General features: G+C 40.2%; 1 protein-coding gene across 8 annotated transcripts in view; it reads left to right on the forward strand.

The window, feature by feature from the left end:
* The window catches only part of NPHP1 (nephrocystin 1), a 59,267-nt gene that overhangs the window by 24,860 nt on the left and 8,080 nt on the right, over positions 1–26,327 (forward strand). For all 8 annotated transcript variants that reach the window (XM_082642279.1, XM_082642282.1, XM_082642280.1 and 5 more), the window contains exons 11-16: positions 1,557–1,685; positions 12,049–12,123; positions 14,433–14,543; positions 15,615–15,697; positions 17,556–17,632; positions 18,567–18,666. In XM_082642279.1, the coding sequence (XP_082498405.1) occupies positions 1,557–1,685; positions 12,049–12,123; positions 14,433–14,543; positions 15,615–15,697; positions 17,556–17,632; positions 18,567–18,666 (575 nt within the window). The remainder of the gene's footprint in view (positions 1–1,556; positions 1,686–12,048; positions 12,124–14,432; positions 14,544–15,614; positions 15,698–17,555; positions 17,633–18,566; positions 18,667–26,327) is intronic.

The raw sequence follows: 26,327 nt of genomic DNA on the forward strand, positions 1-26,327 counted from the left end.
TCGACGTTTAATTCTCCTCTTCTCCTCCTTAGAAGGTATAAAGTGCATTTGAGCCCCTCACTCCCCTGCCTGTTTACCTTCTGCTTTTTCTCCCTTGCTCCCCCAGAGCCTCAGGGAAGAATAAGAGAACCCAGTGTGGTCAGGTTTTGTGGGGAGGGGTGGTGCAGCATTGTCGTGCTCTTTTCCTTCTCAACCCGAGCAGTGCCTGGAATCTTTTTTAGCATTAAATATCTCCTATTGCAAGTTTACAAATATGTTATATTTGGTGTGTGTAGTATACTAGTACTGAATAAAAGGCATTTAATTTTGTGAACTTGTCCCCAGAGAGCTCAATTGTCAGCTCTCATTTCTTAAGTTGAAAAGGTGACAAACTGTTAAACATGGTCTGATTTTTTTCAGTGATATGTTATTTAAATGGAAAGGCCCAGGACCATAAAGCAGAATGTTAAGAAGTGAAGATGTTCTTAAATAAAAAAAAAACTAGAATGCCAGTTTTTTTAATTGACGTTCTGAATTATCTTGTGAAGTAGAACTGAATAACTACATCCAATGGTCAGTGCGTTCTCTCTGTCAAAACATCTTGATAAGAAGCCAGGGAACAATGTAGATAAACGCTTGGAATTGAAACAAGGAGGAGCTAGCTGGATAATATTAACGCCAGGTGTCACAGGTCTCTATGCTGTGGTGACCTTCTATGGGGACCTGCCTTATGTAAGAAGGAACTGTAAGAACGAACCTGGAATACAGTTGATTCCATGGTCAGGTCATTCTTCTTCCCTGATTGTACTGACTGTTCTTTTCATCACAATTTTTGTGTATTTAAGAAAAAAATGCAAAATTTTAAAAAAGATTTATTTATTATTTATTTATTTTTGACGGTGTCAGGTTTTAGTTGTGGCATGCGGGAGGTTCGTTGCGGCACTCAGGCCTCTCTCTAGTTGTGGCCCACGGGCTCTCTTGTTGAGGCGCGCAAGCTCAGTAGTTGTGGCATGCGGGCTTAGTTGCCCTGCGGCATGTGGAATCTTAGTTCCCTGACCAGGGATCAAACCCACGTCCCCTGCATTGTAAGGTGGATTCTTTACCGCTGGACCACCAGGGAAGTCCCAAAAGCAAATATTTTAAATATAAATAATTATGAAAATTTTAACTGAAGTTTTGGGTTAAACTAAACAGACTATTGAAACTTTTCTTGTGTGTGTATGTTGTGTGCAAAATTTATTCTTTTGTTCTTTTTTATTCTATATGCCTTTTCTTAAGCATTTACAAAAGGTGCTTTGAAAATGAATTTGTCTTATAAGTCATAAAAGTAAACCTTCCAGGGCTTCCCTGGTGGCACAGTGGTTGAAAGTCCGCCTGCCGATGCAGGGGGCACGGGTTCGTGCCCCGGTCCGGGAAGATCCCACATGCCACGGAGTGGCTGGGCTCGTGGGCCATGGCCACTGGGCCTGCACGTCCAGAGCCTGTGCTCCGCAACGGGAGAGGCCATAACAGTGAGAGGCCTGCGTACCGCAAAAAAAAAAAAAGTAAACCTTCCTTATAACTAATTTTTCTCTCAGATTAGGTCAAGACCAAGTCGTGTTTCCTTGATTCTGACCCTCTGGAGCTGTAAGATGATTCCTCTTCCAGGAGTGAGCATCCAGGTTCTGAGCAGACACGTGCGCTTCTGTCTGTTTGACAGCAATAAGGTGAGTTTGCTGAGGAGTTAAACCAGTTCCCACGATATGTTAATGCCACATATTAACCGCATACTGCACAGGGTCTGTCTGTCTCTTTCTCCCTCTCAACCTCTCTCTCTCTCCGTGTGTGTGTATATAAGTATCTATATAAAATAATGTGTGGTAGAGTGCAAACTACATGTGTTCTGATGACACAGACTTAACTCCTGGCTCTTTCAGTTGCTAAGTGTGTGGTATTTATACATCACAGTTAACGCCTCTGAGCCTTAGATTTTTCACTTACAAAAAGGTACTGAGCCTATCTTCTAGTATTGTATACAGTTCAGGTTTGAAGGTTAGAGTATTGCATTTTTGACAGGTGTATATACCTATATAACCAACATCCCAGTCAACATATGGAGCATTACCATCATCTGACAAAGTTGCCTTGTGTCCTTTTCCATTCTGTTCCTCTCTGATTCCTAAGAGAATATTTTTTACCCAGTACCAAAAAATTTGAATAACTCTTAATTAATTGATTTATGAGATACAGATGAAACAGTGCATGGATGGGACTTTATGACTTTAATTGCGTACACTAGACAAGAAGGTTTTTAAATCAGTGATCTAAGCTCGAACTCAAGAGCCTAGAAAAGGAAGAGTGAGTCAACCCCCAAGGAAGTAGAATGGAGGAAATAATAAAGAGGAGAAATTAATGAAATAGGAAATAAGAGAAAACCAGAAAAGGCAAAGTTTATTCTTGGAAAAGATTAATAAAATTGAGAGATGCCTAGTAAGACTGATCAAGAAATTTTAAAAGAGAGAAAGAAAGAAAACAAATGATTGTTGCCGAAACTCTGCCTCTGTTCACCGGTGCCAAATAGAAACACGGAAACAGAGTTCTGGGTGAAGTAGAAAAGAAGAGCTTTATTGCTTTGCCAGGCAAAGGGGGCCACAGTAGGCTAATGCCCTCAGAACTGTGTGCTCCACCCTGGAGCAGGTAGTGAAGAGTGTTACAGCGCTCAAGGAGCAGAGAGTGATCGGCTCATGGACATTCTCCTGACTGGCTGGTGGTGAGGTCATTGGGAGTCAACGTCATCAACCTTCTGGTTCCAACCAGTCTGGGTTAAGTTCTCCCACCTGGAGGGGGTTTCAGTATCTGCAAAACAGCTCACAGAACATGGCTCAGAATATTATCTATAGCCCTTGAGGAAGAACTAAAGGTCCTTGACTTTGTTTAATGGCTAAAGTATTATTATTTTGTCTTGCTTGACTGTTTTCCTTTCTTTCTGCATTTTTTCACTTCTCTGATTAAATTTATGCTTTGAGTAAAGTTTTTCTACAGACAAAAGGCAGGCGGAGGACAGGGGTGGGGCTCTTTTCTGGGAGGGCCTCATAGGGTCCTGCTTGGTTACACGGTCACCATCTGACATGAAAATGGAGACCTCAGCACAGATCCTGCACACATTAAAGGGATAAGCAGGGGATATTGTAAACAACTTTATGGCAGTAAATTTGATGACATCAATAAACAGATAAATTCTTTGAAAACCATAACTTAATGAAACTGACACAAGAAGAAATAGAACAATTTGAATGACCCCTGTTAAAGAAATTGAAACAGTAATTAAAAATCTTCCAGTAAAGAAAACTCCAGACCCAGCTGGTTTCACTGGTGGATTCCTCCAAACATTTAAGGAAGAAATAATACCAATAGTACACAAACTTCCAAAGAATAGATAAAGAGGAAGTGCTTCCCATCTCATTTCTTGAGGCCAGGAAAAACATGATACCAAAATTTGACGAGATATTACAAAAAAGAAAAATTACAAGACCAGTATTCCTCATGAATATATAAACTAAAATCTTAAACAAAATATTAGCAGATTGAATCTAGCCATGTATAAAAAAGGACAATATATCATGACTAACTGGGGTTTATTCCAGGAATTCAAATGTACACACCTGTGTAACCAATATTTAACATTTGAAAATAGATTATTATAATTTGCCTTATTAACAGAACTAAAGAAGAAAAATCACCTGATCATCTCAATAGATGCGGAAAAAGCAGCTGACAAATTTTGACACCCATTTGTGATTTTTAAAAAGTTCTCACCAAACTAAGAACAGAAGGGAGCTTCAAATTGGTAAAGGGCAACAAGAGAAAACTAAAGCACATCTACTGGCGTCATCATACTTCATGGGACGTATTGCATACTTTTCCCCTACGGTCAGGAACGTTTCAAGGATATCCAAGAAACAAAAAGATAACTCAGGTTGTTTTAATTGACAAAAGACTTGAACAGGCACTTAAAGAAAGAAAATATGGGGACTTCCCTGGTGGCACAGTGGTTAAGAATCCGCCTGCCAACGCAGGGGACATGGGTTCAAGCCCTGGTCTGGGAAGATCCCACATGCGTCGGAGCAACTAAGCCTGTGTGCCACAACTACTGAGCCTGCGCTCTAGAGCCCGTGAGCCACAGCTAATGAGCCTGTACGCCACAACTACTGAAGCGTGTGTGCCTAGAGCCCGTGCTCTGCAACAAGAGAAGCCACCGCAGTGAGAAGCCCACACACTGCAACGAAGAGTAGCTCCCGCTTGCCGTAACTAGAGAAAGCCCGCGTGCAGCAACAAAGACCCAGTGCAGCCAAAAACTAATTAATTAATTAATTATTTTAAAAAGTATAGTACAAATGTTTAAAAAAAAAGAAAGAAAATATGACAAACCAATGAACCTATAAAAAGATACACAACATATAATAAGTCATCCAGGAAATGCAAATTAAAACCAGAATGAGAGAGAGCCAACCATAGGCTATGCTTGACAAACCACCTTAAACATAATAATATAGGCAGGTTAGAAGTAGAAGGATGGAAAAAGATACACCATTCAAAACATATTAATATCAGACAAAGTATACTTCAGAAGAAGGAAAATTACCAGGAATAAAGTGATACATTACATGATAAAATGGACAATTCACCAAGAAGATGTAACAATCTTAAATGTGTATACACCTAACATCAGAGCTTCAAAATACATGCAGTAAAAATGGATAGAACTGAAAGGAGAAATGGGCAAAGCCACAATCATAATTGGAGACTTTAATACTTCTCTCTACAGTACTGTAGAACAAGTAGACAGAAAATTAGTAAGAATATAAGAGAACAGAATAACACCATGAACAAACTGGATCTAATTAACATTTGTACAACAGTTCACCCCCAAAGAGGAAAGTACACATTCTTTTTAGTGCGTATGGAACATTCAGCAAAATAGATGGTCCTGAGCAGATTTAGAAGAATTGAAATCATACAGTGTACGGTCTTTGATCACATGTGATTGAATTAGAAATCAGAAACAGAAAGATAACTGGAAAAATCTTTACTTAGAAATTAAACAACAGATTTCTCAAGAATCAATGGGTTAAAAGAAAATTTCAAGGGAAATTGGGAAATTAGGAAATATTTTGAACTGAGCAAAAAGATGAAAATGCAGCATAATATTTGTGGGATGTTAGCGAAAGCATTGCTTAGAGGGAAATTTGTAGCACCAGAAAAGAATTCTATTATGGGGAGGGGGACGGGTAAGCTGTGACAAAGTGAGAGAGTGGCATGGACATATATACATTACCAAACGTAAAATAGATAGCTAGTGGGAAGCAGCCGCATAGCACAGGGAGATCAGCTCGGGTGCTTTGTGACCACCTAGAGGGGTGGGATAGGGAGGGTGGGAGGGAGACGCAAGAGGGAAGAGATACGGGAACATATGTATATGTATAGCTGATTCACTTTGTTATAAAGCAGAAACTAACACACCATTGTAAAGCAATTGTACTCCAATAAAGATGTTAAAAAAAAAAAGAATTCTCAATATCATAGTCTACCTCTTGAGGGGGTGATGCTTGCCTTGAGATCTGAGGGGTGAATAGGCCGTAAGGAGATGAAGAGAAAAGGGGACAAGGGGAGCGTGTACCTGGCTGAAGGAGCAGCACAGGCCAGGGCCCTGGCAGGAAAGGACTCGGGAAAGGAATCCAAGGGGGCTGAGTGGGGGCAGCAAGAGGAAGTGTAGGACGGGATGAAGCAGGAGATACAGCGTAAGACGTTGTAAGCCAAGATGTAGGGAGTTTCGTCTTTACCCTAAAAGCGGGGAAAGTCATTGGAGGTAGGACATGACTTAGACGTACGTTTGGGGATGATTTCTGGCTCCTCTCTGGAGATGGATTGAAGGGGGGCGGGGGTCAGAGGGATCTGAGTAGATCACTTGGGGGCTATGTCACAGTGTGGTGGTCAAAGGGCAGCAAGTGTCGCCTCAAGAAAACGAAATCTGGAGCCATTTTGCCTGGAATTAACCCTGGCTCCGCCAGCTGGGTGTGGGACGCTGACCAAATGACTCGACCTTGCTGTCTGTCTCATGTGCATCCCTTAGGGTCGATGTGAGGACTAAATGAGTTAATGTAAGTGAAGCACTTAGACCAATACATGGAACATCAAAAGTTGACCAGATGAGAGATGACGATGGTAACTTAGATTAGGGAAGTGGAGATGAGAGCTGTGGCTGGAGGGATATTTAGGAGGCAAAACCCAACACACTTTGGTTGGTGGTGGGTTGGATGTGGCAGGTGAGGGAGAGTGGTACGCCAAGCATGACACTAGGTCTTTGACTTCCACATCTGGGTGGATGGTGGTGACGTGCAGTGAGATAGAGAACACTGATAGATATCTTTCCTGCTGCTGAGTGTACTTCTAACTCGCAGCATGAGGAAGGTGCCTTTCTTTCATCTGCACTGGGGGTAAATAAATGAACTTGTGTTACTGTAAGGATCTTTCCTTCTACATGCTCTACACAAGATCACTGCCAAAAACGAGCCAGTAGGCGTCGCCAGTGACCAAGAAAGGATGAATTGCCTTCTTTTTCCCAGATCTGGTTCCACACTTTTTGCTGTACCTCTCGCTATTCTCATACATGACAACATAAAGCAAAGATTAGAATTTTATTTTGAATAATATATCAAAATAGTAGAAGTTCTTTTATATAAAAATAATAGAAGTTAGTTTATGAAACAAATTTATGCCAAATTTTCCAAGTTGAGGAGTTAGAGAACATATTTAATAGTTACATACTCATGCTATTTACTTAAGAATACTTTTTTTTTTTTTTTTTTTTTTTTGCGGTACGCGGGCCTCTCACTGTTGTGGCCTCTCCCGTTGCGGAGCACAGGCTCCGGACGCGCAGGCTCAGCGGCCATGGCTCACGGGCCCAGCTGCTCCGCGGCATGTGGGATCTTCCTGGACCGGGGCACGAACCCGTGTCCCCTGCATCAGCAGGCGGACTCTCAACCACTGCGTCACCAGGGAAGCCCAAGAATACTTCTTTAATAAGCCTAAGCCAAGTTACAAATAAAAAGCGTTATTACTAAAACTAGTTAATGAGACACTACGTCCAATAATGACTGAGTAAGCTCTTCTCCAAATAACTTGCCCAGTGATGAGAACTGTAAATTCTGAGTAATATATGAAAGGCAACTCCCTCAGGGCTCTGAAAAGCATCCCAAAGCAGGCAGGTCCTGGAGGGGCATCTTTAACTCTTGAGCCTGCTGTTTTATTTCTTCTCTTTGTTCGCTCTTTTTCATTCCTCTGTTTTATTTTTTTCTGTCTTCCTATGTGTTACCTGAACATTTTTTAGAACTCCATTCTGAATTGTCTGCCATGCTGTTGAGCGGATCTCTTTGTATAGCTTTTGGTATGACTTTATACCTACATAACTTCCCACAGTTGGCTAGTGTCAACATTCCAGTTGAAGTGACATGTAGAAACCTTACCTCCCTTTAAACCTCTTTACCTGCCCTGCTTTCTAATTGTCTTAAGTATCTCCTCTACATACATTGAGAACCACATCACACAGTGTTATAATTTTCCTTCAACCGTCAAGCATAATTTAGAAAACTTAAGAGAAACCTCCTCATATTTACCCTTGTTTTTACTCTTTCCACTGTTCTTCCTTCCTTCCTGATATTCAGAGATTTCTGTTATCATGTTTTTTCTATTTAGAGAACTTCCTTTAACCATTCTTTTAGGGTAGGTCTGCAGGCTACAAATTCTCTTAGTTTTTCTTTATCTGAGAATGCCTGTTTCCCCTTTATTCCTAAGGGATATTTTCACTAGCTATACAATTCTAGGTTGGCAATTCTTTTCTTTAAGCACTCAAAAAATATCGTTCCATTTCCTTCTGGCCTCTGTCTGATGAGAATTGGTTTTTCCCTATGGGTGAATCTAGGTGGTGGTTCTCTCTCACTGCTTTCAAGATATCGTGTTTAGTTTTTAGAAGTTTATGTACTTTGTCATGGATTTCTTGGGTTTAACCTGTTTAGGGTTTTCTTAGCTTTTTAAACCATAGGTTTATGTCTTTTGCCAAATTTGGGGATTTTTCAGCCATTATTTTCTCAAATACTTTTCCAGCTCCAAACTCCCCTCTCCTCTGGGACTCCGATGACATGAATGTTAGTTAGATCTTTTGTTATAATCCCACAGGTTCCTGAGACTCTGGTCATTTTTTCCCATCTATTCTATCTCAGTTGTTCAGACTGCATAGTTTCTGTTTTCCTATCTTCAAGTTCACTGATTCTTTTCTCTCTTTTCTATTCTGTGGTTGAGTCTATTCAGTGACTTGTGTAGGTATGTGTGTGTGTCTGTTTTTAATCTTGGTTATTGTATTTTTCAGTTCTAGAATTTCCATTAGGGTCTCCTTTATCTTTCATTTTTTTTGTTGAGATGTCCTTATTTCTTTCTTGAGACTTTGTATTTCTTTCTATGTTTTAAATTTCTTTTAAGCATCTCCATAGTTGTTTATTGAAACATTTTTAGATGGCTGCATTAAAATGCTTGTCAAATAATTCCAATATCTGTGTCATCTCAGTATTGGTATCTTTTGATACCAATCTCATTCATGTTGAGATTTTCCTGGTACTTGGAATAATGAATGATTTTTTTCTTTTTTTTTTTATTGTATCCTGGACATTTTGAGTGTTGGGAGTCTCTGGATCTTAATAAGTTTAACTTCTATTTTAGCAGGCCTCTGACACTATTACTGCTAAGTGAGAATGGAAGTCCAGATTCCCCACTTGGCCTCTGCCCACACCCCTGGGGGTAGATGTGCCTCCTTACTTTTGGGCCCTAATGGAAGTTCAGGCTCCTCTCTAGGCCTCCAGAGACAGCACTCACTGTGTCATTCCTCAGGACCTATGACCCCTAGTCAGCCCACTTTCCTGTCTCCATTCTGGACATTACAAGAAGATAAAAAATAAGGTTACTGAATTTCATTGTGTTAAATTTTCGATCAAAAAAAGAACTGTGAACAAATGATGAACTCTAGCTAATGATATGCATGCTAATGTATTTAGAGGAAAGTTTACTTATGTCTGCAAGTTTGCAGTGTATCAAAAAATTATACACTGCAATTGATGGATGAATTGATGGATGGACAGAAGATACATGTGGTAAAGCAAGTATAATAAAATATTGATGGCAGAATCTAGGTGATAAGCTTATGGGTGTTCACTATAAGTTTCTTTTAACTTGTCTGATATATTTGACACATTTCATAATTAACCACCATTGTATGTTTCATCCTTAAAAATTGATTGAAAACCCTTAAGAACTCAGTAAGAAATAATACATCAAGTAATCGTATTAGTTTTGCCAATAATAAAAGAAATAGAAAACAAGTGTAAATCTCACATTTAGACTCTTATCTTAGAACATTACAATCTTCCAATTTGTTTATTCTTTTCCTTTTACATGTATTTTATACCACAATCTGACTTTTACTGGAATTAGCAATATTTGTTAAATTAGTAACTATTTCAAATACATAGAAACATGAAGAAAAAAGCATAACAGCTACCCATGGCCTCGTCACTTAGTTCTATTGAAGCCTTTCAGTTTGCAATATGTAAATGTTTAGCCTACCTACTTAGCTGTAGATTATTCTCATAAATCTAAACTCTGTGTTTCTTTCTCCTAACACACCAAAGATACTGACATGCTTTAGCTACCTACGGCCCCATCTTGTCATCGTTGCCTAGAAGTTTTTTGGGTTTTTTTTTAATGCAAACAAATCTGTTTTTTTAAAAACAATAAATATGTAATTATGTATAGTGACATATTTTGTTAATATATCTATGCTCAGGGTTGTTTCTTGTATTGTAAGTATTTGATTTCTTCGTGTGTCCTTAGAAGCACATTTTTGCAGAAGATATTTTACCCTTCCCCCGCCAGCCAAGCCCCACCAATCTCATGGTGTCGTGGTTGCTACCACCAATACTACCCCCACCTCCAAACTCCAGTCCAGAACCAGATCTTGCAGTGAAGTTTAGCGTTCTTGATCTAAGGTGATGTCAGGGACATCAGCGATTCACTTAAAGGTTCACTTGTTTACTTGGTTCTGATCCCGGTGTCATGGCTCCATGTTTGTCCTCCTTCCTGCTTAGGCTCTTTACTTCCTATGAGGAGGAGGGTTGGCCACCATCTTTCTTCCATCCTACTGGCTTCAAGCAATAAGGCTGTCTCTGTTCCTCTCTCATGTGTTGAGTACCATCAGCCTCTGTAACACACAAATCCGGCTCCTTGTCACCACATCCCGCTCTAGACTCAGAGCCCAGGAGACCCCCAGTTTTAGTCTCGCCCTGTTCTTTGTTTTTCTCTTCTGTTTATGGGCCACTGAAGTATTCCTCTCACTTTTGAGTCCTCCTCTGTCTTTTTAAGCGTCACTGCTTTATGTTTGGAGCAGAACAGCTGTGTTGAAGCATAAATTCATCTTGAGCAGAAGTCCTTATGCATTCTTTTGTTTGTTTGTTTTTAAAATATTTATTTATTTATTTGGCTGCGCCGGGTCTTGGTTGCAGCACACGGGATCTTCGTTGCGGCACGCAGGATCTTTTAGTTGCGGCATGCAGAATATTTAGTTGTGGCATGCGGGGTCTAGTTCCCTGACAAGGGACTGAACCCGGGCCCCCTGCATTGGGAGCGCAGAGTCTTAACTGCTGGACCATCTGGAAAGTCCCCCTTATGCATTCTTGATGCCGTTTGCTAAGTGGAAAAATCTCTAAAATTTTGAATCCTTGATTATTTCATCCTTATGCTCTGAGCCAGTCATTCACCCTCTCTCGAGTCAGTTTTCTCAAATGTATAATGAGATGTTTGGACTAAGTCCTTTTTAGCTCTCAGAGTCAGTAACTCAAGAAGGATGTAAAATTATCAAGCAGAAGAAGTTATTCCTCAATCAAAATCAGCATTCTCCAAGTTGAGAAGATAAAAGCAGCGATAGTATGAGAGCTCAATTTCAGTGATTGCAGAGGACTTCTTAGATATTAGAAGCAGGGAACCCTTCTTGAAAAACCAAGAAGGACCTTAGAATAAATAAAATGCAGTCTTAGATTAGACACCAGATAGTAATCAAAAGGAGTTTGTACTCCAAGAGCCCAGTCTGGGAATATGTATCATTTTAGAAAGGGTTTAAATAAATTCATTTATATTAGTTGTGGAAGGAAATGGAGACTTTCTCTGTGGAAAACAACTTAGCTGCCCATGAGATCCTCCTAGCTGCCTACCAATAGCGACACAGAGGGCAGTGAATTGAATTTGACCTCATAGGACACGTTCAGGATGATTTCTAATTATTTTTAAAGCTTAGTTTTAGAAATGCTATACTAAGATATTTTTATCTAAAATAAAAATTGTATATTATCTCTTCTTCTGGAAAATGTCCGTTTGGGCCATAACTTTATAGAATTTGTACTCTTTTTTTTTTTTTTTTACAGTTTTTGCTCCTTTTGTATTCTATTGATTTGTGTATATTATAGGACTAACTTCTTGCAATAGCATTTTATAAGAGATTAAATTCCAGGAAAAATATACTTTTTGGGCCTAGGGATCTTGAAGAAAACTGTCACCGTGTATCTGAGCTGGTAGCAGGGTCTGTCTTGATGGCTGGGTCATGGAATTGCACATAAAAGGCTCTTGTGGGTCATATTTCTTAAAAGGTCATTCATACCTAACATTTCTCTGAATTTTCTGGTTAATGTATCTCATATATTAAGTCTTTCACTTAATACAGTTTATCACTAGTGCAAAGATCTGAGTCTGAATTCATTTATCAGTTCTTCCGTTGTGTGATAAGTACTGTAACACTTGTGTTTTTGTTCATCATTTTAAATGTTAGGTATGTATAATACCTGATGTAGAAAGAAAAAAGAATTACAGAATTACACAAAGTAAGAAATAAAATATCCCCCTCTCCCTCTGCCCAGCTGTTAAGTGTTTGGGACCTGGAAGTGGTAATGTTTCAGAGAGCTTCTATGATATGATTCCAATGGGAAAATCTCATTTCAGGTTCTGAGCAACATTCATACAGTCAGGGCCACGTGGCAACCTAAGAAACCCAAAACATGGACCTTTTCTCCCCAGGTAAGTAATCTGCTTACTTGTGAATGGAAGTAAGCAGACTGGAATGAAACATGAACTTCTTTTTTTACCTGATAAGTATGATATGATTAATTTCTAAGGCAAGATTGTCAAAGTGTATTCCTGAAATAATGTATGTGTATTTAACACAGAATATATGGGGCCAGATTTGAATCCTTAGATTAATGTTCTTTGAGGACCTTGATAACAATTACTCATGTTTCTGACTCACCAAAGTTGTAATGCCTATGAATCATCTCATTCAATGGGTCACAAGGTTTAATTCTAGAAAATTCCCTCTGATGAAAAATGAAAACAGAAAGAGAAAATATAGGATGTGTTTTTCAAAAATGCAGTCTCCAACTGTGCCCATGAGAATTGTGCTTTCTTCAGATAAAAATCAAGGGTGACGCCTAGGGAACTGGTCATTACACCCAGCAACTGTCAAGACTGGGACAAACAAAGGCTGGAATGAGGTTAAGTGGCTTGAAACCACCGAGTCAGTGCCACATAGATGCCAGTGGAGACAAAGATATCTTTATGTTCTTTTAATAATATTAACTTTCTATAGTTCTATTTACTTTACTTTTTTTTCTACCTCCAGAGTTTCATTACTTCCCTCCCACAACTAACTCCCTTATGTCACTGCCCCTGAGAACCCTTCATTAACCTCCTCCTATTGCATCAGAAGATCTTACAGCAAGATAGAGGTTCACTGAGAGGACACAGCATGTGGAGGAGGCCCGGTCACCTCACCTGTGGGCTGTGTGTGTCCACGCTTGTCTACCACGTGACTCCTACAAGTCCAGTTTGATCTTCTAAGCATCCTACTGCTTACATTTTTTTTAATTGTAACAATATAATTGTTCTACTCTTTTTTTTGTTAATTTCCCTTTTTTTTTTTATGTTTTGGCCGCCCCACGCAGAGCGCGGGATCTTAGTTCCCCGACCAGGGATCGAACCCACGCCCTCTGCCGTGGAAGGGTGGAGTCTTAACCACTGGACCGCCAGGGAAGTCCCCCTACTGCTTCCATTTTAACACAGTACTTCACAGCTCTGATAGTGCGTCTCTGTGCCTGTGAAGTGGTTAGGGTAGAATTTTCCAAGGTTTTCCTGGATATAAAGATGAACTGTTTTGAGGGATAAATAATATGTGTATGTTGCTTTGTTGAATGAAATTAAGCGTCCTTAGGTGTGAGGCATTCTTCCTAGGTACTGTGGGAGCTTACACGTTAGTAGAGAAGACACATAAAACACCAATATCCTTTATTTATGGAGCTCTGACCACGTGCCAGGCGTGAGGTAGGCCGTGATGTGCATTTTCTCATCTAATCCTTGGAGTCGCTCTAAGGAGTGGGTGCTGTTGATAACTGGCACGTAGGCAGAATGTAATGTCACACAGGCAGCACCTAGGGATCCAAGTGCTATGGAAGCACAGAGGAGGGTGAAATTAATTCTAGTCCTTAGGCTCAGGGAAGGTTTTCTAGAAGAGAAACAAAACTTTGAAGGATGGGTAGGATTTTATAGGCAAGGAAGAGGGATGTAGTTGTCCAGGGAGGGGGAATGGAGAGGGCAGAAGGGAAGGAAAGGAAAATTTCCAAGGCGTGCCTGAGGAAAGTTGAGCAAGTGTGGGTGCAGTCCGCAATTTTAGTTCTGTTTCCAAAGGACGGCGGTTACTACAAATATAAATATCTTATCAAGGAATTTCCTGGTTGTCCAGTGGTTAGGACTCCACACCTCCACTGCAAGGGGCACGGGTTCGATCCCTGGTTGGGGAACTAGGATCCCGCGTGCCGCGTGGCACAGCCCCCTGCCAAAAAAATCTTACCAAACTATTTTTGTGATACCTCTGAAGACCTTGGTACAGTGCTTGTTTCACATTAGCCTCTGCTCTAAGCACAGAGTAAGTGAACGTAAAGGTAGTTTTCTTCAACACAAAAATTACATGTTAAAATTTCAAATCATTGGTATAGATGAGTCCAGTCCATCTGCTTTTTGTTTCCTTTAAGAGACCTTTATTATGATGCAGCGACATAAACTATTTATAGATGAATAGAGCTGAACCTTCCCTCCATTTTAAAAACATTTATTTTATGGAAGTGTAGTTGATTTACAATGTCGTGTTAACGTCTGCTGTACAGCAAACTGATTCAGTTATACACATATATACATTCTTTTTCCTATTCTTTTCCATTATGGTTTATGACAGGATATTGAATATAGTTCCCTGTGCTATACAGTAGGACCTCATTGTTTATCCTCCAACCATTTTTCATGTTTATTAGTAATTTTCGTTTTTGGTATCATTTCAGGTTACTGGCATCTTGCCCTGCTTGCTTGATGGTGACTGTTTCATCAGGTCCAATTCTTCTTCTCCAGATCTTGGAATATTATTTGAACTTGGAATTTCTTATATTCGCAATGTATGTCAGTTGAAAGATACAGCTTTCTAATGTGTCAAAGGGGAAGTTTTCCCTTATGTCTGTCTTTAGTAAAATAATCGAGGTTTTTATGCGTAATAGAATTTTAATCTCTTGAGGAATGAGAGTGACAGTGATTCTAATTTTTTTATGATGCTACTTTTCCAGTAGTGTTTAAAATAAGTGTACTTGTTTACATTTATAGCTTGAGCAAACTCCAGTGCTTTTAAAGAATGAAGATTGGAAAAACATGAGACCCTGCAGAAAGTGATAAAAGATGCTCAGCGGCTTTGCAGCACAGTGCTTTAGCTCTGTCCTGGAGGGTCAGAGTGCCCCTAACCTTGTAAATGAGGGTTCTAATGAAGGGACCTGGCAGAGGGGTAATTTTTATAAAGGGAACACCAGAAACTTGGATTAATTTACATCATATAGACTATTGAATCAGTGGGTGTGGGTCTGTGGTAATAATTATATATTTCCATATTCCAGTAATAGCTTGATAGGTGTAGGATGTGTGCTTGGCCTCGTGATAACCCAGAGAGCCAATTTTTATTATGTTAATGGTGTAATACCGTCCTTTCATTTCTTTAAGGCAAATTCATCCGCCTGCTGCGGGTGGGTAGGACAGGAGCAGCTCCCCCAGGTGAACCCCAGATGCCTCTGACAATTGACAGTCGGGTTAAGTTCTGAGCAGAAGGACCCTTGAATGCTTTAAGTGGCTCATTCCATTTCTTACTAAGACAGAGCCTCCCACTCTCATGTATATTGAGGCGATCTGGAATCATCCCACAGCATATTTATGTCACTCAAGAAGCAATAGTAACAGTTGTCATGTCATCAGCTTTAGGGGTTTTTCAGGAGCAATTTAATGAGAGATTTTCATTTTACATCCTGCCTGTACCATCTGGCCTGCAAGTCAAATGGGACTCCACTGGGTTTCCCTTTGTTTTCTTGTGAAGAATTTTTTAGTTCTAAAGGCAAATACTAGTTTTATTCCTTTTAGAAGAACTTGGTATGTGCTTATAGATTTGACTGATGCAGACATTAAGTTTCATACACTTTTTTATTTTCTAGTCAACTGGTGAGAGAGGAGAATTAAGTTGTGGCTGGGTGTTTCTTAAACTTTTTGATGCCAGTGGAATTCCTATTCCAGCAAAGTAAGTTGGCTTATATATTCCTTCCAAACGGGTACTTTTGTGGAAATTCATTTTTTTTAGAATCTAGATACCTTAGGTTTCTAGAGTGTATTATTTACATTTCAGTAACTTGTGTGGAGAGGGCTTTTAATGTTGACTTTAATGTTCTTTTAGGTAGTATATGAAAACAGTACACATGATCTCATCCTAGCGGGGAAGAAATGACACATGTAGCAAAGGTATTTTAAAAGATGTTTGCACCGGTTGTCTGCTGAGAATATTCTTTCAGTGATTTCCTGTGGTATTAGTACATTTCACAGTGCTGAAATAGAGCCTCATTCTCGCCAAAGAGTGAGAAAGCTGAGTCTGGGGTCCCCAGGTCCTCCGTGACTCCGCCTTTCTTCCGTAGGTGGTACATGGAAATTGTAGCAGCAGCCACTGTAAACAAATTTAAGACCAAAAACAAATATTTGTAATGCATTTGCAATATATACCTAACAGTCACAAGATTATTATCCCTAATACAAAAAGAGCTTTCAAAAATTAAAAAGAGGACAATCCAAATTTGAAAATGGGCACACACACAAATCTAAGTCTGGAAGATAAGAAACCCACAGAAGAGATACAGATGGGCAGTCACTAGGATGATGATTGAGATCCCAGATTTGGAATGGTAAAATTCAGGGCTGTAGCCTGGGCTCTGTCCATGTAACTGTAAGTAGGTTGTCTGCAAGCCTCAACTTCCCCCATCTTTAAAATGGGATCATAATAGTTCCCAAGCCCAAAGGTTTAATTCAGATAATGCTCCCGTCTTCCATCTTTACTGATACCACAGGGGTGAGCGTGACCTCCTTACCACTGAACAGAGGTAAAAGCCCTCCTCTGATGTTACCCCAGTGGGAGGGGGAGGGGCACTCTATCACACCCAACCTCCCCAGCCACTGCCTGTAGATGTAGAGGCCCAGGCTTCTTGTGGGGTTTTTTTGTTTTTCTGCTTTTGTTTTTTGTCTTTAATACTGTTCAGGGTTTCTCGCTGTGCTTAGTGGGAGGGAAAAGTGTTTATCCTATCCTTCTTAAAGTGAAGTCATAGCTATTTTTTTAAATGAGGTGGAGGCCTACGTATTGATACAGAAACATCTCCAATGTATATTATTATATGAAAACGGCAAGTTGCAGAATCGTGTGTGTGCCGACTCCACTTCTGTTCACGAAGAGCTGGGTGTGTGTGCGTGGGTGTAAACTGTTCCCGGAGGTTGTCTCTGGGGAGCAGAACTGGGGAGGTGGTGCCACAGGATTAAGGAGGCCTCTTACCTTCTGCTTCCACACTTACGGAGTACGCAGCTTTAAACGTGTGTCAGTTTGAGATTTACTGGTTAAATGTATGTGTTTGTTTCCATTTGTATTGAAACAGATAGGACAAGGGGCTCCCAAACTAGGGGGGAAAGAAGGGGGGAGGGATTTTTCATTTTTTGTTTATCATTTCTATGCCATTTGAACTTTTTACAACAATCTACATGTTACTTTTATATTTTAAACATAGTATGAATTCATAATAGCTTTATTTCCAATGATGACTTGAAACATTTGGAAAATGCATTTAAATAACACGAGTCATTAAAGTCAAAAGACCTTAATGACATCAATTAATCTTTCTCATTTTTATGTAGAAAAATGTATTTTCTGTGGTTCATAGTTAAGAGACTTTATTTACTGAGATGATAACCCCATGGAGGTATCAACAACTTTCATTCTCATTTACCAATGAGGCATAAACAAAATGTCTGTGAATGCATCTGTGCTAAAAAATGTTCCACTGCTGACTCTCCTGTTTCTCAATGTCCATAACATGTATCCATCATGGTATATTTTTCTTTTGTAGAACTTATGAACTCTTCTTGAATGGAGGCACCCCTTATGAAAAAGGTGTTGAAGTGGACCCTTCAGTATCCAGAAGAGGTACCACTCTTCTGTGTTGCTTTCTTTCCTTTCCTTAAAGATGAAACAAGCAGAAGATGCACCAGAGAAGATACCTATAGTATAATAAGCGTAACACTTTTTACGTGAATTCACATTTTTTAAAATATGTCGTTTGATGTTAAAATCTTAATCATTTTTATCTAAGTGCTTATTTTCTTGGTAGCATATTTGAGACTGTAATGTAGGAAATTAGGATGCATGAGGACCGTGTACTGGTTCCTTTTCCTTGAACACTGGGCCACAGAATTGATAGAATGGGCCAATGCAGTGATTGCCTATTGCTAGGTCAAAGGGTGTAGACATTTGAAATTGTGGTATACATACCAGGTTGCCCTCCAAAAATACTGAGCATCTTTTAATGTGTTCATTGACCAGGCACTGTGCTAGATAAAGGGAACATGGCGAGTAAGGCAGATAGGGCCCTTGCCTCTTGGAGCTCAGAGCCTGATGGGTTTGAAACTCCCCTCTTGCTGCTCAGACATCCCCCTCCTTGTTCCGTGATTTAGGACACACAGCACTGCGCTGCCCCAGCAATACCAGTCCCACCTTCTTGGAACAGGAAGGAGCTGGGATCTGGGATGCAGCTGGTTCCACCTGGAGTCAGACGTGCTCTTTAAACTCCCTTTTTGTTTGTCATCGGGCAGCAGTGACGCGGTCGCGGTATCTGATGGAGTGGCAGCTCCAGGGGTGGGCCGGTTGGGTACATTCTGAAGGTCCTTAGGGCACATCACACTTCATCAGTCCATTTAGGGCCTATGGGCGACTCCTGCCTCTCATACAATTCAGCCCCACTGGTGCTGAAAAAAACTTTGTCTTATTTTTATATATAAAAAAGTATATAAAATACTCTATTTTATTCTATTCACTGCCTAAGCACTTAAAGTTTTGAGATGTATTTTTTATTTTTTTAAAGCACATGGTAGTGTTTTCCATCAGATGATGACAGTGAGAAGGCAGCCTCAGCTTCTAGTAAAACTGAGATCTTTGAACAGAAGATCAAGGAACATGCTAAGGTTGGTACCTGCTGTTAACCTGTCCAGTGAACTTGGGCCCATTCAGCGTTTGTGGACCATCTCTGCTTCTGGCTTCTCCACATGCTTGGTCACCTTTTGTTAGTTATTTTTCTTCATCACTAATTCTTCTGCCAAGGATCAGTAGGGAAATGGAATAATAATACATTTCAGATTAGCTTATTCTTCTGTTTACCAGTTAGCACAAATGATAGATACGGTCAGAAATAGTATAGAAACCTTTGAGTCAACGGGACATATTATCCACAGTCCTACCCTTAGGGAACTTTGGGGAACTTTTTTTAATGTCAAGTTGGTTGAGGTATAATTTACACGCAGTAAAATTTGCCCTTTTTAGTTTACGTTCTTTGCGTTTTGACAAGTACATACAGTCGTATAGCTACCACACAGTCAAGATAGAGAGTATTCCCATCACTATAAACAGTGAACTGATGCCCCTTTGTAATCAGCTCTCCAGCTCTGGCCTCAGGCTACTGCTCCCCTGTCTTCTTTCCCAACGGTTTTGCCTTTTCCAGAATGTCCTACCAATGGACTCACACAATACATAGCCTTCTGAGTCTGGCTTCTTTCATTCAGTGTAACGCAGTTGACATACACCCATGCTGCTGCACATACTAGTGGTTTTTCCCTCCTTGTTCTAACTAGTATTCCATTTGGTGGATATACCATAGTGTGTTTATTTATTCACTAGTTGATAGATACTTGGGTTGTTTCTGGATTTGGGCAATTATGAATAAAGCTGCTCTATATATTTGCGTAAGAGTTTTTTTGTGTGTGGGGGCATGTCTTCCTTTCTCGTGGGTATAACTACTTAGGAGTGGGATTACTGGATCATCTGGTGTTTGTTTAACTTTATAAGAAACTGCCAAACTGTTTTCCAATATGACTAGGCCATTTTACACTCTCTCCAGCAGCATATGAGAGTTCCAATTATTCCGTATTCTTGACAACATTTGATATGATCAATTTTTTTCTGTTTTGCCCATTTGATTGATTGATTGATTGATTGATTGACTGATTGATTTTTGGCTGCATTGGGTCTTCGTTGCTGCGCGCGGGCTTTCTCTAGTTGCGGCAAGCGGGGGCTACTCTTGGTTGTGGTGCACGGGCTTCTCCTTGCGGTGGCTTCTCTTGTTGCGTAGCACGGGCTCTAGGCGCATGGGCTTCAGTAGTTGTAGCACTTGGGCTCAGTAGTTGTGGGTTGCGGGCTCTAGAGCACAGGTTCAGTAGTTGTGGCGCACAGGCTTAGTTGCTTCACAGCATGTGGAATCTTCCTGGACCAGGGATCAAACCTGTGTCCCCTGCATGGGCAGGCAGATTCTTAACCACTGTGCCACCAGGGAAGTCCTTGCCCATTTTAATAAATGATTAGTGGTAGCTGTTGGTGGTTTTAATTTGCATTTTCTTCAGGGAGACTTTGCACTGGTAGAATCCCAGGTCAATCCATTTCTAACTCAGTAACCTCCTGGACTAGTCGTTTACCGTCTTTCTCAGGGTCTCAAGGTCTACGTCTTTAAAATGGGCATAATAATAATATTAACCCCATCAAGCTCTAAAGCAGTTTAAGGAAAAGAAAATACATAAAACACTTAGCTAGTACATGGCACACAGTAACACACAATAAGTACCAGCTATAATTATTACTATTATATAGTAATAGCTATATTATAAACAGCTATAGCTATTACTATTATTATTATCATGTCTAGATAAATGTAAATATAATGACCAGTGGCTGGTATTGTCATCAGATTTGTTCAAATGAGGATGTGCTATGTAGCTGGTAGGATCGGGGGATTCAAAATAAGTTTTGAAAAAAGAAAAATAAATAAGCTTTGAAGGTTTGGAAGAGGTGCCATTTGATGACGTGGAGATGTGGAGAGTACACAGTGGACAGGAGGGGCAGAGAGAAGAGCCTGGCTTGGGAACAGAGACTGATGCAGTTGACTGGTCCCCAGTGACCTGCTCTCTGCTCGCGGATTATTAGGAAGCAGGGAACCTTGGCCCACCTCTGTGAATGGTTGCTTTTCTCATTCTAGATCATGCTCCCAGTTTAAATATCCCTTGTTCTTATCTCTAGTACTGAAATGTGTATCATAATTATAGTGTTAACAGTTAAATCTTTCAATAACCATTAATTATGTGTTCATGGGTAGTATTCATTCTCTTGGCTCTTTTTTTTCCTGGATGTTCATAGAGCCTATAAATTCCCTTTTTTTGGCCAATCTTTCCTTGGACAGTTTTTATTTTTCAAGATTAATAAAAGAAGCACAGTAGCGGTCTTTGTAGAAGAAAAGCCAGAATCCTGTTTGGCCCCATTCTTCCTACTTCTTCAGCCTCCCGCTACCCCTCTTGTTGATAAGCTTTCAAGAGTCCGAAGCACTCCCAAGCATGTCTGTCAAGTACAGCTCTTAATACTGTTTCTTTGGCCCCAAATATCAGTTTGCAGATACGCTTTACTTACAATCTAGAGATCAAATCTGACTTGGGTGTGCGGCGGTCAGATGGGCGGGCCCATTCTCCCAAAGCAATGAACATTCTTCTGTGTGCTGGGTTCTCAAAGAAGGGTCCCAGGTCCTCATCCCCTGACCTCAGGAACTGAGCCCTCGTTGGTTACAGCATACAGTAGGCACACGAAAAATGTTTGTGAAATAATTTCCAAGTAGAGCTCTTCCTGCTGGTGTAAAAGAGGTCGGGAGCTCTGCTCTGCCTTCTGCGGTCCCTGGCCTCCCCCACCTCATCTTGGTGTGCGCTCCTGTCTCCGCCCAGAGCCCTGAGCACCGTCTTGAAATCGCCGCTCCACTTTGCCTGATTCAGAAATGCTCTCTGCTCTCCTGGTAGTGTCAAGCGTGGGCCGCAGGGCCCGCCGGCCTCGGGCAGGCTCTCCCAGAGGCAGACCATGGGCATGGTGAAGCCAGAGGCCTTGGGCCCTACTGCCGGGCCATGGGCTGGGGTGCGAGGGCTGTGCTGTGGGTCCAGGATGAGAGGCTGGGATCAGGCCTGTGCACCCTGGAGGTGGAGCCTGAGGCGGGGCTGACCCTTCTCAGTCTCTCCCTGACCTGCCACCCGCAGCGAGTGGAGAAAGAAGGCGGATGATGCTACCAACAGCCCTCCTCCTTCTCTCCTCCAAAAGCCCGTCCCGCCTCTGTCCCCACTCTCCCTTGCTTAGGAACTTCATCTTTGGGGATTTCCCTGGTGGTCCAGTGGTTAAGACCCCACGCTTCAACTGCAGGGGGCACGAGTTCCATCCCTGGTTGGGGAACTAGGATCCTACGTGCCGCAAAAGAAAAAACAAAACAAACAAAAATACCCTTCATCTTATGTACATGTATAACTGATTCACTTTGTTATAAAGCAGAAACTAACACACCATTGTAAAGCAATTATACTCCAATAAAGATGTTAAAAAAATAAAAATAAAAATAAAAAAATAAACCCTTCATCTTTGTTTAGCCAGAGTTCTCTGCTTGAAGGAGAAAGGACAGGGGCTCTTTTTGTTATGCCAAGGGACCTACAAAACTGTGGGCAGGGCCAAGGGTGGGAAGCCCAGTTATAATCTGCATTAGTGCCCAGTTTCCCCAGTATCCTTGCTGGTTGGCTTCATCCTGCCCTCTCACTAGCCAGCAGTCTTCCGTGTGTGTCTCCTTTGGCTGTCAGGAGCCCTGTGAAAATCCGATGAATCAACGTGGACTCATCTCCTTGACCAAAGAAACAGCACCAGAATCCTGTCCCTGGGTCTCCTTTTACAGAGACAACTCTGATCATGTTGACCCTCAGCTGAGACGGAAGAGGAGCAAATAGATCCTCCTGTTTCACCAGGACTTGCCTTTCTGATTTTGGAGCTGTTTTTTTGATGGGGTTTAACTTGGTGTGATTTGGCCAAATGCATGCTTTTAAGCCTCTGATGAGGGAAAGCCCTGAATTTAGACCCAGACTCCCAGAGCACGGGTTCTGAATACCGAGACATACTGGTCTGTGGCAGTAGGCTACATGCCTGTATATAAATCTGCTACAAATTTGTTTATTTTCCTTTGCCTTTTTGACGTATGCCATCTTTTTTTCTCTTTTACTTCCATTGTATTATTGCTAAAAGTAAATGAAATAATAGTGTTGCTTGCAGGGGGGCCAGTATCATGTTTATTGCCCTTCTGTTGGTCTGTCTGTGAGGTCAGAAAGAAGTATATCTTTACTTCTTCAGCTCAGAGCTTCCTGGTCACCTTGGATTTGGGAAAATCAAAGGATTTCCCTAAAGGAAGCTCTGATAAAGAGCCAGCAGCATTGCTTCATGTTAGGGGAGGTGCCAGAAGGAAAGGAGCGCCTGCACTGGGGGCGCTGAAGGCCTCTACTGCAGGCTGGCCGCGATGCCTGCCAGACAGAGCAGGCCAGTCTGGGAGAGAAGGGGAGGAGAGAATGGAAGGAAGGTTCCACCCCTTCCCCTCGGAAAATTAATGTCTGCTTATCAGCATGAGACATGAGTTTGGGCAAGCTGCTGAAACACTGCCCACATGAGCCATAGACCAGAGGGCGGGGTGTAGAACAACCCTTGGGAATCACAGCATGAACACCGAGAAGGCATGTGGTGGCATCAAGGCAGCTTAAATGTTCCCCTGCAGCCAACCTGAAATCTAGGTCAGGTATATACACGATCAGAATTTTAGCAGGGCTGGAAAAGGATGGCTTCTGGCTCTGTGTATGAAATGCTCTATATGAACATAAGTGTGGTAAGAGAATCTATCTTGTGTTTTGGGGCACTTCTAGAAATGCAAGGGTTAGGGAGTGGTCAAGGATACGTATCTAAATTCCGTGAAACTAGTCATAGGGACCCATTGCTCCTGCACCATCCCCGGGGTCACGTTCCTTCTGTTCTCTTTCAGCAGGCTGGAAGCCTGGATGTTACCTCTGTGATTAATTTTCCCTTCTAAAATTCTCATCCTAGAAGTTAGAAGGAAGGATTATTTTCTGAAGTTAAAGTGTCTTTTAACTTTAGGTGGTTTCCCTTAGCCCAAAGACATCTTCCTCTTGGTAGAGGACATTGTTTGCAAGGTTTTCGAGATATCCTATATGGTCCTTCTTCATGCTTAGTGACAGAGTTCATGTATTTCTAAAAAGAACACAGAAAATGTGTGTTTAGAATGATTCAAGACATTTTCTTGAGTATCTGCTAAGGTTAACTCTGGTGCTCAATATTCCCAGTAAGTATTTAGTGTGTACCAGGTGTCAGGTTTTAAAGCACTCACTTGTTGTATTTCCGGATTATATTTTGAAATCTCAATATTGAAATTTTATTTCTATTTTTTTATTCCCAAGTATTTTCATTCTTTCAATGCTATTAGATATGCTATTAAATGAAATTAAAGTTTTAATTTCCTTTTCAAATTGTTCATTGTTAGTATATAGAAACATGACTGATTTGTGTATGTTGATTTTATATCCTGCAACTTTGCTGCATTTATTAGTTCTAACAGTTTTGTGTGTGTGTGTGTGTGTGATCTTTAGGATCTTCTACATATGAAATCACGTTGTGTGTGAACAGAGATAATTTTACTTCTTTTTTTTCTAACTTAGATGCTTTTTATTCATTTTTCTTGCCTGACTGCTCTGGCTAGGGCTTCCAGTAATATGTTGAATAAAAGTGGTGAAAACAAGCATCCTTGTCTTGATCTTGATCTTGATCTTGGAGGGAAAGCCTCCAGTCTTTCTCCATTGAGTATGAGGTTAGCTATGGAATTTTCACATATGGCCATTATTATGTTGAGGTAGTTTCCTTCTATTCCTAGTTTGTTGGGTGTTTTTATTATGAAAATATGTTGCATTTTGTCAGATGCTTTCAGCATCAGCTAAGAAAATCACGTGTTTTTTTTCCCTTGATTCTGTTAATCTAGTGTATTACATCGATTGATTTTCTTATTTTGAACCATCCTCGCCTTGTAAGAATAAATCCTACTTGGTCATAGTGTATAAAACTTAATATGCTGTTGAATTATGTTTGCTAGTATTTTGTTGAGGATTTTTTGCATCAGTATTCATCAGGGATATTGGTCAGTAGTTTTTTTGTTGTGTCTTTGTCTGGCTTTGGTATCAGGATAATGCTGGCTTCACAGAATGAGTTTGGAAGTATTTCTTTCATTTCAGAAGAGTTTGAAAGGGATTGGTATTAATTCTTCTTTAAATGTTTGGTAGAATTCACCAGTGAAGCCGTCTGGTCCTGAGGTTTTCTTTGTTAGGAGGCTTTTGATTACTATTCAATCTCCTTTCTAGTTATAAGTCTGTTCAGATTTTGTATTTATTCATTATTTAGTCTTGGTAGGTTGTGTGTTTCTAGGAGTTTGTTTTATCTAGATTATCTAATTTGTTGGCATACAGTTATTCATAGTACTCTTTTATAATCCTTTGTAATTTTTGTAAAATCAGTAATAATGTCTCCTTTCATTTCTGATTTTAGTAACTTGAGTCTCTCTCTTTTTTTCTTAGTCAACCTAGCTAAAGGTTTGTCAATTTTATTTGTCTTTTCAAAGAACCAGCTCTGCTTTCATTGATTTTTCTCTGTTGTTTTCTATTCTCTACTTTGTTCATTTCTGCTCTAATCTTTATTATTTCCTTTCTTCTGCTTCCTTTGGGTTTCATTTGTTTTCCTTTTCAAGTTTCTTAAGGTGTAAAGGTAGGTTGGTGATTTGAAATCTTTCTTCTTTTTTAATGTAAGTGTTTGTAGCTATAAATTTTCCCTCTTAACCCTGCTGTCACTGCATCCCATAAGTTTTGGTGTGTTGTATTTTCATTTTATTTGTCTCAAGATATTTTCTGATTTCCCATGTGATTTCTTCTTTGAGCCATTGGTTGCTTAAAAGTATGTTGTTTGATATCCACATATTTGTGAATTTTCCAATTTTCCTTCTGCTATTGATTCCTAGTTTCATTCCATTGTGATCAGAAAATATACTTTGGAAAAAAGAAAATATACTTTGTATAATTTGTCTTTTAAATTGTTAAGGCTTGTTTTGTGGCCTAATATATGACCACATATGTTAGGAGAATGTCCTGGAGAATGTCCCGTGTGCACTTGAGAAAAATGTATATTCTGCTATTGGGCAGAGTGTTCTGTATATGTCGGTCAGTTACAGTTGGTCTGCAGTGTTGTTCAAGTTCTCTTTCCTTATTGATCTTCTGTCTGGTTGTTCTATCCCTTATTGAAAGTGGGGTATTGAAGTCCCCTGCTATGATTGTAGATCTATTTCTCTCTTCACTTTTGTCACTGTTTACTTCCTATATTTAGGAGCTCTGATGTTTGTTGTATATGTTTATAATTGTTATATCTTCTTGATGAACTGACCCTTTTATCATTATATAATATCTTTCATTGTAACAGCTTTTTGGCTTAAGATGTGTTTTGTCTGATGTTAGTATAGCTATCCCTGCTCTCTTTTGTTTACTATTTGCATGGAATATCTTTAACTATCCTTTCATTTTCAACCTATGAATGTCCTTAGATCTAGAGTGGGTCTCTTGTAGACACAATATAGTTGGATCCTGTTTTTTTAATCCATTCTGCCAATCTATGTCTTTGGGTTGGGGAGTTTAATCCATTTACATTGAAAATAATTACTAATGGGGAAGGACTTAATTGCCGTTTTGTTATTTGTTTTCTA

This window comes from Mesoplodon mirus (genome assembly GCF_964341445.2).
Source record: "Mesoplodon mirus genome assembly, chromosome: 14".
NCBI classification, from domain to species: Eukaryota; Metazoa; Chordata; class Mammalia; order Artiodactyla; family Ziphiidae; genus Mesoplodon; species Mesoplodon mirus.